General features: G+C 34.5%; 1 protein-coding gene across 2 annotated transcripts in view; it reads right to left on the reverse strand.

The window, feature by feature from the left end:
* The window catches only part of LOC105038752 (regulator of nonsense transcripts UPF2), a 34868-nt gene extending 24768 nt beyond the window's left edge, over positions 1-10100 (reverse strand). For both annotated transcript variants that reach the window (XM_073260753.1, XM_073260751.1), the window contains exons 1-2: positions 9662-10100; positions 1642-1709 (exon numbers count right to left, since the gene is read on the reverse strand). In XM_073260753.1, coding sequence (XP_073116854.1) covers positions 1642-1709; positions 9662-9680 — 87 coding nt within the window. In that variant the 5' untranslated portion in view covers positions 9681-10100. The remainder of the gene's footprint in view (positions 1-1641; positions 1710-9661) is intronic.
* Between the last annotated feature and the right edge of the window lie 3394 nt (positions 10101-13494).

The following is a 13494-nucleotide window of genomic DNA, read 5'->3' on the forward strand; positions in this document are numbered from 1 at the left end:
TACTTAGCTGTTAGCCTATTCTTCTTAGTTTTACCAAACATGTATTAACACTATCATCTCCGCCAAGTTCATCATCTATGCCTTTCTTTCCAAATATTCAAAACCATATAACAATTATGCTTGGCAATCTTCCATAATGCCCATGAAACCAGTATTTGTAGCAATATACTTTTAAGAACCATCCAAAAAGTATTTTCTAGCCTAGGGCCCTAGTCAAATCCTTTTTTTACACTAAGCAAGAAACCAGCCCCGACTATTAACCTTCCAAGCATAAATATGGGTTCTCCAAAGCTTAAGCCGTCATTCTTGATCTTTGTTTCATCATCCTCTCTCAAAACTAGCAGTGTGGCTTATAAGATTAATTCCAGTACATTTGGTGCAATTTAGTTCATCAACCTTGTTACCATAGATACGTACCACAATAGTTCTCCAATCATTTTGCATTTTTCCTATTAGCACAATCACATTGTAAAAAACCTAAAGATTTTGTAGAAGTAGCTGAATTCTTGTCTTCTCATATGGTTTTTAGAATCCCAAGCAGTACCCATGTTGCTTTAATGCTTTACTTTTTTACATCTTTTCAAAAGCTACACCTCCATTATCTATTTGAATTGCAGGTATGGTACTTTACAAAACCCTAAGGGGCTGTTTGATCCGTAAGGGGCTCTTTGGTTGCCCTTGAGTTTTTCTAAAATTGCCGATCATAAAACATTATTCACTATATAACAGGTTTTATGAAAAACTGGGGAGACCTGCTTTTCATTAAATCCATTTTTTCGGGCTTTATGACTAGTCTTTTTTGGCCAAACAGGTTTTAAGAAAACAATCAGACAGCTATTTTGGAAAAAGTCCATCTTTTTTACTTTTTGAAGCTGTATTTTAGTAAAACTCAAACAACCCCTACAAATGGTGATGGAGACCTTACTCAAATATGTGTAGAACTCATCTTTACTTAATCTCCTCGTCTTTCATCAAAATCATAATTTCCTCAAATGCATCCCATTGATCTTCTTCTCATCATCCTATTTATTTTGGTAATCACCTTCAAGCCTGACTTATAATATAGATCATCAGAAACAAATTTTGGATTAGATGTTTCTAACTAAAGAAAATACCATTCAATATGCAAAAAATCAATCATTAAAGTGCCTATAACACCATGCTATATGTATTGCACATTCTATGCCAACAATCTATCAGCATTGTACACGAGTGTGCACCTCTATACAATTCATACAACCTAGAATCACCATGAAGAGGCCTACATTGACGTATATTTGAGTGATACATACTGCCAAGTAGCAATACAAACTTAAACTCAGCATTGTTGCAGAAAACAACAGGCAGCGGTATAGACTGAAACCCTATGTTTGCATTTTAGAATCATGCCTAACCATCCTAACATGTAGCACACCACATGCAGCATGCCATCTTTTAAAATATGAAATACACTAATGTGACTAATCATTTCCAAGGAAAAGGAAGACCAAATGCTTTCATATATACATATTCATAATCCTGATATATAAAACAAAATAGAGATAATTAACTATTTGAATCAAAGATCAACTTTTACTAGTTTCACTTAATATTTGCACCCAAGGACTACAATATATCACCTAATCAGATGAACTAGATTACCTCATCATCCTGTTTACCATGATGTTCACCAACCATCCGACACTCATCTTCTGGATGTTCCATTTCTCCTATATATCACATTATCAAATATCAATTATCATCAAGTAAAACTAAAGGACATGTAGCATTAAAAATAACAGATCAATATGTAATGATAAGTTACACTTCAAGAGTGCGACCTTTGAAATCAAATTGCAATCTTGACAACAGCTGTCTATGTGCAATACATTTTGATGATATGCACTAGGCAATTGTATATTAGCATTAGTGACAAATTAATGAAATAAATCACACTTTGAGCAGAAATAAGAAAAAAAACTGCGGCATAACATTCAGTCAGCAGGAGGGGAAGGCTCTTTCCTTTTAAAGGGACAAAAAGAAAAAAAAAAAAAAAGTAGTGTATAGCGTGATCCATTTCCATCTCTCACCTTTTGTAATGTTTATGACAAAGTTATCCAAACACAGATTTTTATGACCTTCAAAAGTGCTGACTCTTTTGGGTACTGGAAAAGATCAAAGGTAAGAAACTCATCTGCAATTTATAATCTTCTTACATCAGCTTAAAAGGCTGCACTTGGCATACACCTAAATGCAACCATGACACTACAGCATCCATCATTTCAAGCTAGGTTTTATGTCCCGGCAAGATGAGAGGCATCCCAGCCGTCCTGTCCAGTCCCGTTCCTGTGAGAAATGGGACCAAGAAGGGTTTGGGACTCCCAAGCCCATCCATGTAGGAAGAGGAACAAAGAGGAAAGAAGGAAAGGAAGGTAAGATCAAGAAAAGGAAAAAGTGAAAAGGAAAGAAAATGAAAAATGAAAAATTGGAAAGGAAAAAGAAAAAGGAAGGAAAGAAAGAAAGGTAGAAGCAAAGAAAAAAAAGAAAGAAAAGAAAAAGAAAGAAAAAGAAAGAAAGAAAGATATGATAAAAGGAAAGAGAGATGGAGGATATTTACCGAGCATGACTAAGACTACTGCTAGGATGGGATGGGACAACGGGGCGTCCTGTTCCATGGAGAAATCAGGAAACCTTTATCCTACAGGATTTAAAAATCTTGATTTCAAGTGATTTTATGGAAGTGTCCAATCTACTTCTTCTATTTTGTGATAATACAAGTTCTTCTTTTTACAACAAACATTACCATTATCTTATCAAGAGTAACATAACAATCAATATTGCAAACAAAAATTGGAAACATCCACATATACAATACATATTTATACATATAAAATATTTGGTGTGATTAAGAGGCTAGCATGCACTGCATTGAGAAACTTGTTACTGAAGCACCTAGGCAGCAAGAACTTCAAGTTATTGGAAAATGGCCATCCTAGGACCTGCTTTTTAGCCATGTAAGCTTCATTGCTAATGCTACCTCAGATAGTTGTTTCCTTTCATCAAGTAAAGAAAATGTTAAAATAGAACATGCACTACTGCCATTTATATTTATTTAACTATCCTGCCTTGGATGTACTTCTTCCCCTTAATCCAATATAAAGAAAACTACAACTAAAATTCTTGCCACCAAACTTGAGGTTCCTCATTGCCACATTGATTCTACCCCATCAATAACCTCAGCCACATTATGATACCACAACATCATGCTTGTTCCAAGGTCTTGAATCTTTCCAGAATGTTGCCACTTTTCATTTTGGGACATTATTTGATGAACAGAGTGCTATATGTTCTTTCATACCTATTTTTCCTTGTTATTCTTCTAATAGAAAATCTATTGATTTGTCAACTAGGCCAAATTCCCATCACCTCCTCTCACACCCTTTCAGAATCAAATTTAGCTCAGGTATGAGCGGATGCAAATGTCAATTCCGTTGGGATAAGTGCATCTCTTTATGGATTCATCGACTTTGCACATACCTAGGGCCTGTTTGGATTTATAGTTTTACTAAAACCAGTAAATGTAAGACACATTAGGAAGTGGGTTTTACTTGAACAATTGCTAAATTGGGATAAGAAATGTTTTAAGTTTACTAGGTCCTTTATACAACAAAAGTTGGGTTTTGTAAAAAACTGAGAACCTGCATTTTCAGAAAATGAGATCTCATAAAATGCATTTAGCTGATAATGAGATCCTCAATCATGCACAACTTCCTTTTTACCCACATAGTATCCATCCATCCAAGGTCTATCATACTGACCCACACCAACTGTGCCATGCTGTACCCAAAGATACTGGTACAGTGCCAAGGTTCGATTTGACATGAGCCAAACTAGCCTGTACAAATCCAAACCAAGCAAAACGGCCCTGTACCGCCTTATACCTAACTGTACCACCCATTTTCAGGAAATATCATGGCTAGAAGTGAGAAATATCATGGCTAGAAGTGTTGGAAGCCTGTGTTGGTACGGGAAGTGTACTGTGTATACTGCCATATCAATCATATCGAACCAACAACAGTCTGATACAGTTCTTGGTACCAATTTTGAAGTCCTCAAAATTTCCGATTTCAAAACCCATCGCTTCCAAGACCCCTTCCCCTCATGCACCTCTTCATATTTCCTACTAGATGATTCACTCGTCAAACACTGGTGAAGACCAACTCTAGCAATACACAGTCCAACCCAAGATTTTCTAAACCGATACCGGATGCCGTTCCGAGCGCCGGCCGGTACAGTACAGTACTGGTTTGATATCATACCAACACACAATACGGCAGGCATGCCGGTTTAACCAGCACGCCAATTTTTTTTTATTTTTTTTTTAAGGAGTATTTAGTGATTTTTTTTATTTTTTGAGAAATTTTAATTAATAAAACTATTCTTTGATCCCAAATTGTGTTTTTAGGAAGAATGAGTATCCAAAAAAAAAAATACCACCTTTTTACAAAGTAATAAATAATTCAAAAGAGAGGCCAGATGTATGGATTGACAGCCCTGACAAGTTGGCAACCCTTGTTCTCTTTCAATTTCACTAAGTATGTCTATGATCTTGCAATTTTTTGATCACTTTTTAACTAGCAATATCCGAATTATAACTAGCAATATCCGAAAAGTCTAAGGTACTTCCATAATTCTGGTGCTTGTATTCAAACTAATGTTTAGGCCTGCAAATGAGTCAGGTTGGACCGGGTCCTGAGTGATCCCAACCCGAGCCGATTTCTTAATCGGGTCTTGATGTTGGACCCATACCCATCTCGATAAAAAATCAAATCGGGTCGGATCGGGTCCATAGCCGAATTTATTGTCCCATTGGATCATTCGGATCGAGTCGGGTCCATATATAACCCGGCCCCAATCCATGAAATGTGGGTCCGATTTGGATCCGATTCGGATCGAGTCGGATCATGGGTTTAATTTATTTGAAACCTACCATCAGTGAATACTAATGCTAGATGACAACTAAGCAAGGCCTCTTTTCTTTTTTTTTTCTTCAATTCTCCAACTGTAGCTTCTAATAATTAATTGTATTGGATGGTAGAGGGAAACAAGCGATTTTTGAGAAGAGTCAAGATTTCAGAAATCCACACAAAAGAAAAAAAAGTAAAAAAAAAAACATAAATTTTATATTATGATATAATTACCCCAATCTAAAATATCATACATGGAGAGTACTTATACATAGTTAAAAATGAGACTACATATACTGTGGATGACACAACATCTGTGCATATTAGAGCATGCTCTAAAATTTCTTAAAGTCAACAAAATAAAGTTGAAATTCAAGAAGTCCTCTTGCTTTTGTACCTCATGGTACAGTAAATAAAAATCAGAAAGTTTAGAAAACTGAACCCAGCAAGAAGTCAGAAGAAGTAATCAAGATACCCTTTATTTAAATTATCAAGAATCCATCCAGTCTTTCCTCCTTGAATTGTTATAAATGTTACAACAGTCAAAATAAAAGAACTGAAGGGTTTGAAAATTTTTTAATTTTAGAGATTTTTAGTTTAGAAATCGGATAGGGAAGATCGAAGGATTGAAAAAATTTTGGCCCAAACCCAAACCCCTATTTGGGTGAGTCACTCTAACTGGGTTCGGATCCTATATTTGGATCCGGATCGGATCAGATCGGATCGAGTCATGTATCTTAAGATCCAAATTAACCCAAAAGTCTCCACAAATCGGGTCAGGTCGGGTCCAAATTCAGAAAATCCAGATCCGATTTGAAAAAGGGGATGAGTCCAATTTTTGAACCCAATCCGGCTTCATGGGTTTTTTAAATGAATTCGGATCAGGTCTAATCGAATCGGGTCGAGTCGGATCACGGATCAACCCGATCCATTTGCAGCCTTACTAATGTTTGTATCACTGAAAATAGCTCGTAAGACCCTCATTCATAATCTGATTTTATAATTTTTTTCGAATTTTATTTTTTAAAATAATTTTTTATTCCAAAAATATATTTTTAATTTTAAAAATTATATACTTAATAAAAATTAATGATTTTAGTGTCATTGTGTAGATCTTCCATAGATCTACAACATAATTAAAATCAAACAAAAAAAAATTTTGACATAGTTTCTTCTTGTTTTTCCATTTTTCATAAATTAAAAAAAAAAAGAAGAGGAGAGGTGAAGAACGGGAGCTAAGATCAAATACGTATCTCTAATCAAGCTTGATCGCACGTTTTCTGACCGTTCTTGAAATGAAAAAGGGACGAAAGATGCCTCTGCTGCATCAAAATAACATAAAGAAAGCCTTTCAGCTTCTTCTCAGGCCTTTCCCCCTCTTAAAACAGCCGAACCGGTAGGTTCGATCCGAAACAGGGCCGAACCATCAGGTTCGGTCCCCATATCGCCCGGTTCGGGTCCGAATCAGGCGGTTCACTATTTTTTTTTATTTTTTTTCTGTGCCAGTTTTCACGACCCTGGGTTCGGTTCGGAACACCCCGAATCGGGCGGTTCGGGACAGTTCCGAAAACCATGGTCCAACCTCTTCATAGAGATTAGGCACCTTGAAATCTAAAATGCCTCCTAATTTCTTTTCTTCTTCTAATGATTATGTTGGAAAACCAACACTTTTTATTATTTCCTCATGAAAATTCATGATCTTAGCAGATGCTTCTTATAAAACTTCCCAAAAATCAAACCCATCCACCATGTTAAACCAACTATACTTCAAAAACCCACCTACAAACCCATCTTTCTTGCATAAAACATTTCCTCTAAGTGCTACTCTCCTGATTTTCTTGTTTCTTGCTTCTATGGACAAGTTATTGCTAGCCTTATTGGGGATTGAAAGGGCATGTTTTGGTTAATTAATTGGCTGCGACCCCCTTCATTAGATTACACACTATTGTACATGCCTTTGAGCATTAAAATTTTCCTGGCTTCATCCTACTACAATGTCCAAAATCTAGTATGATACTCTATCCCTCAGATATTTTGGTCCTTGATGTTGTCTTTCATTACCAGTTTTACTACTTCAAAGGTTGGAATCTTTATGGGTGTTGGGTTTTCTAATCATGGTGAAGTATGTATTTGGTGCTCAAGTTTACATCCAAGGTAGGGTTTTGATATCCAAAGTCTATGAAGTATGTATTTTGGATTAGGTTATGACCTATTTGAGATGTGTATTTTGGTCTTTGGTCTTTGTTATGTATATATCGTGGTTTGGTTCACAAGATTAGCTTCTTTTCATTTCTCCTGTTTATCAATATTAAATTTGCTTCTTTCATTATTGCTTCAAATAGAAGCTTGAGTAGGGTTCCTAGTTTCCCACCATCCTCCCCCCCCCAACAAAAAAATAAATAAATAAATAAATACTAACCTAACTGTATTCTTTGATAATAACCCAAATGTATTCTTTGGGCTTTCTATAGTTTCCAAGATTTTTAATTTGTCTGTTATTGAAGTTCATTTACCCACGGTATCATTGATTTAGTGATTATAGATTTCTTTAGTTAAATTTTAATACATGATCTGACCTTCTCCCTATTATGTATATCAACGTGGTCATTTTTATTAATTGTATATATACAAATTATCAACAAAAATATCTGTATTATTTGTTTTATAATTTGTCAGAATTAGAATGACAGCTTCTCTAGCAGTCACTTATCACCCCAGGCTTTCTTTGATTTGCAATGTCATCTTTTCTATTTGCATCTTGCTCTTCTACGATTAAGTCATCATTTAGAGGAGGGGCCAAGCTCATTGATGATGACTATGCCTTTGAAACCCATGATAAATTACAAAAACCAAACAACATCCTTTGTTAAGCCTAATGTTCATTGTTGATCCTTTCTCTATTAGCTTAAGCTTTTGGGTCAATTGTTAATTAACAAAGAGACTCCAAGCTTTGTTTTGACAAAACACAGCTTGGCTTCTAGATTTACAAAACTGGGATCTGTATGAGTCACTACTAAAATCTAGCTTCATAAATTCTAACAATAAAACTTGTGTTATGAAAACAATTGTATGAAGCATAGAAAGCAAATAGTGCCTTAGTCTATACCCTAGTGTTGTAGCATGTATAGGGGTTGATGATGATCATACTGTACAATCAGCATAGTTTTTACAAATATAATTTTTACTGCAAAGTTGTGTATCTCTCAATATCATCCACCATGTACTATTGATTTACTATAAGATAACAATTTATATCGGTTAATTTTTGCAGTATGGTATAACTTGGTGTGGTTATCCCTATGTTATAATACTCACATGTCTTTTTTTTTCCCACATTATTTAATCTTCACCAAATGGAGGGTAGGGTTGAAAGGAGCAACATCAAGATCTATACAGAAACTAGCACCCTAATGGCCTAATCTATCTATGGTGTCCCTAAGAAATCATGCTAGATGAAGATTTGGTGAGCCTTCACAACTCATAAATTCCTAAAGTGATATAAAATGAGGTAACCCATTTTAAAAAGAAAATAGGAAAAGCATCTAATATATTCCTTTTGAGCTGAAAAAATGATCCAAAACATCCTTCCATACATAAGCAATTGATGCAAAGAATTATGGTGAAGTAGATGGAAATAATCCTTGGTAGAAGATCAGAGATATCCTTGCTGTCTATTATAATCTTCCATTATTATATGATTGATCAGATTACTGTTGGCAAAATATAAGGCAGAAAACAGAAACAATTTTGAAGAAGATCTTCCATTGCAATAACACACTAAACTTAGAGCAAAGTTGAATCTTAAATACCAAATTGATGTATCACTCTCAGAACTGTTGCAATAAAACCCAAAACTTACAAGACAAGAGTCAAGTCTCAGATACCAAACTGATGTGTTGCTCCCAGGACTGAGTTAATCAAATTCACTAATCACCAAGATTTGTTTTAACAACAAAGGTGGACTATAGAGAAACAGATTATTTAGGACTTCTTTCAACTTAAAGTATCCTTCAAGATCGGAAATAATACATGACTTCAGATAAACTCAAGAAGCAGCTTGCTGATTAGAAGAGGAGGGTGTTACGACTCCGGGGGAAACAATGACCTTTTTCAAGGTTGTTTTCTCCAACACAACATAGGGAAAACTAAAATCAACCCAAATCTCAGCAACTAAAAGCCAAAACCTAAACATCCAACAACCATAATACCCTCCTTTCCACTCAACAGACGATCACAAGGATAGCCACAATGAAAAAAAAAAAAAAGGGAATTTCCCAAGGAGCATCAGCATATGCAAATCATGCATCTTAATGCACTGTCAAATCATATTACATCATAAGTTTGGAATTCAAAATCTATTAATCATGGAAAGTTGTATGTAAAATCAAGAAAAAATCAGGAAGTTATTTAAACATGTTCCACTAATTCTATTTTTCCATATTGCATATGCAGTGCACACCATCCAACCACCCAGTTAATTCATCTTTTAGATTATTTAACTCTCACAAATCGACACCGCCACAGAGATCTTGCTCCCCCCAGTAACCACAAAACCTCAATTGTCAACGTGCAAACTCCTATTACAAACTCCATCTCTGACAAGAAACTATTATCATCCCTAAGAATATCGCCAAAAATCACAATTCACCAAATGGCCAGCAAGAAGCAATTAACCAAACAATCATATATTTTAAATAAAAAAAACCGCCAAATACGTTTACTGGAAGGAACCATCTGGCTCTTCAAAACGCTCGCACCGTTCAGAACATCGACTGCAGAAGATAAACAATTCCAAACGTCAGGAGCATGCTACGCACAAACATGCAGAAAACCCTAGAATTTAATCATCCTGGGCAGTGTTTGGAGGGCGGGATCCAAGTAACAGTGCGGTTTCGATTCTATTAGGGATAGGGCTTGGATTCGGCCAGGGCAGGAGAGGAAGAAGGCGAAGGAGGGTGAGAGGCCGGCGGTGGTGGTGGCGGTGGCGGTGCGGTAGCGGAGGTGGCCGAGGCGGAGGGTTTAGTGGTGAGCGGGCGGTAGGAGCCACACCTTCGCCGGAGGTGGCGATGGCGGGGATCGGAGCACGGCGGTCGCGAGAAGGCCGAGCCCTCGAAGGACCATGAACAAGGGCTCCGGGTGCCCAGTGCTCGATCGGCGCAGGATGAAATAGAGAGGGTTGTCCTACAGCGCACCTAGACATGGGGCTGACGTGGCCAACTTCCAGAAATTCCACGTCAGCAACATAGGATTAACCTTTATGAACAAAAAAAAAAAAAAATCATATGAGATTATAGAAAAAATTATGGAAAAACTTCATAATTTATCAAATTTCTCTTTACATTGATCTTTAAAGAGTAAATTTAAAAATCAAAAACCTTTTCTACTAACACAGCCCTCGATCTCATGATTAAAAAAATATGATATTTTTTCTCTTCTTCATCTTTAATACATAGTTTTTGTCAGTACATACTATATAACCATATTATACATACTAAATAAATTAATCATCAAGTAAATCAATACACATCTCCAAATAAATTAGTATATAATTTTTAAAATATATAATTTACCAATACATGATATACGAGACATACATTTAGCAAATTAGTTATCTAACAATCCAATATACACATCCAAATAAACTAAAATACAGTTTTCATAATATTATGTTCACCCGTATATACTATATGGTATGGTGATATATATTTATCGACTTCCTGATACATACTACAGACTTCTTTAATACACATTTGATAACGATCCAATATATATCTCTAAATAAAAAGTATGTTCTAAAACTGTATATTTATTTATCTAAAGATATGTATTGGATTACTACTAAATATATATCAAAAAAACTTACAGTAGGTATAAAGTCAATGAGTGTGTATCATCATATCCTATAGTGCATACTGATGAATATAATATATTCTGAAAACTATGTATCAATTTACTTGAATGTATATATTGAATTGCTAAATGACTAATTTACTAAATGCGTATCATATGGCCATGTGCTGCATATTAGTAAACTTCATATTTCAAAAACTATATATCGATTTATCTGAATGCATGTTTTGACTTGCTTGATGATTAATTTGCTTGATGTGTATCACTTAATTATATAGTATATATCAATAAAAGGCATATAATCAAAATAAAGAAAAAAGAGAATGTCATATTTTTTTTATTTTTAATTGTGAGATTAATAACTCTGGTAGTGAGAGTCATTGACTTTTAGATTTTTTTTTTAAAGATTGATATTAGATGAAATATAGCAAGATAGGAAGCTTGCCCCATAATTTTTTTTCCTAGTGCTCATCCTATATGACTTTTGTTCAACTTTGATTTGGGTTTTATCAAGCTCAAGTCTGATCATACTTCACTTGACACAAATTACAAGCTTAAATCCTGAAATCAATCTCAATTTATTTATCATACTATTACTTTACCTAAGCTGCTATACTTTAATGTGGAAAGCTACTATTTGACCTAATTTTTCTCTACTAAACTAGATGATCTCATATAATTGGGCTTCGTGACTCCAACATGATCTTGCTTTTGAAATTCTTTACTTAATTACAATCTTGTGTGCAACTTATTTGATTTTCCATCTATTTTTTACCATAATCATAATCTTCATATCTTTCCTTTCTTCTTTCCCAACTCCTATTCTTTTTCTCTTTATTGGGCTCATCTTGAGTTTTTTTTACACATGCATCGCTTGTGTGAGATACTAGTATTATTTCAATGAAAAAATCTTACAAGATTTGTGGCATCCTTTATAATGTTATTGGGTTTTGCAGCCAAACTTTTTTTATGACTAGACAATCTTCATAGAGTTCAAATAGAAGCCTAAAAAATAGATTTAAAGTCTTGATATTCATGCTTCATAAGATCAACAATTTGCTAGTAGAATATTAGATTATTTAATAGTTAACCAATTTTTATTCTTTGAACGATATTTAGATATCAAGATGATATAGTAAAACCATACTAAATAACGTTACCATCTTGTGGTAGCACTATCGTTCATGTTGTTCAACGAATCTAGTAATAAAATAATAAACAAGTGGCAATTACTATATTAAAGAACATCCACATACACTGAGTTTAATGGATCTTCAATTTAATTTGTACAAGCCTTGTATTATGTGTGTATGTACGTATGAGCATTGTATTAAGTGATAATGGGGTCCTTCACATTACACACACACACACACACACACACATATATATATATATATATGTATACACACACACATGCGCGCGCTATATGTATGTCTGTATGTACGTGCGTATGTATGTATAATAAAAATATACTAAACCTATGTGTGCATGTGTATGTGTGTGTATGTATGTATGTACATATGTATGTATAATAAAAATATACTTATAAACCTTCCATACTTATTTGAGAAGGCCAAAATTTTGTATTAATTTGTTAAGACTTAAGAGAGAACAATGAACTACTAAATGCAAAGATAACTTGTATGATGGTCCTATGAGGTTTGAGATGGTAATTGAAATTATTCTTTGATGCCCACAAAAATAAGGAGGAAAACACTTGTTACTTCAATGAAATAGAAAAATTATGATTCATAAGAAAATCGTAAGATTTGTTGCAAGAACAATTAGTTATTCTAAGGGATGTCAAATGATTGTATTAAAAACCTTAGCAATTATTCTTGTAGGGCATGGAAAATTGATTCTATGCAATATTCATCAGATCTTGGCTGCTATTGCATGGAAAGTATTGCCATATCAAATATCTTCTAGATTATACCACAATAATACCATCAAAACGGCACAGCATTTGAATCGTTGGAGTGTCCGGAAGGAACAAGCTTCGAATTTGTTATATTTTGGATGTGCATTGGGATCTCTGCCACAACCAGGCTGTGAATGCATGCATATATATGTCTAGCATTCAATTTCTGAGAATGTAATTTAGAATTCATTATATTTTGGCTATTGCAAGATAAAAAAAATGTGATTTCCCTTGATCAAACTCCTTGGAATACAAAGCAAGTTTCTTTCATTTTGTTTCTTATCCTAACTATTCAACTCCGAAGAGAACTATGTCCGAAAAAAATACATTTTAAACTAATTGGAATAGTTGCTATATAGGGAGAACAAAACTTATAAAAAAATGATGAGCATTTCCAAGTAAATATAAGTAACAGTCAGGTTGTAAAGATCATTCACTCCTATAGCTACCTATCGGCAATTTTCATGGATAAGTCAGAATCAACATACTAAGATATTTGCCACATATTCGATGTTGATAGCAGGCCAAATCCATATAAATAGGGATGTACACAATTCAATTCAGGTCGATCAATCTCCAAATCAAACCGGTTTGGATTGGTTTTCTAAAATCAAAACCAAAATCAAACCAACCATACAAAAAAGTCAGTTCAAATCAATCCAAAATAATTAGTTCGATTCGATTTGATTTATTTGATTATGGGGTATTGGGCTTTTGCCAAATAGGTAATTTACAGAACAGACTAAACAAGTTTCATGCATGTTAAGTTTTAACCAT

Source organism: Elaeis guineensis, chromosome 1 (genome assembly GCF_000442705.2).
Source record: "Elaeis guineensis isolate ETL-2024a chromosome 1, EG11, whole genome shotgun sequence".
Lineage (NCBI taxonomy): Eukaryota > Viridiplantae > Streptophyta > Magnoliopsida > Arecales > Arecaceae > Elaeis > Elaeis guineensis.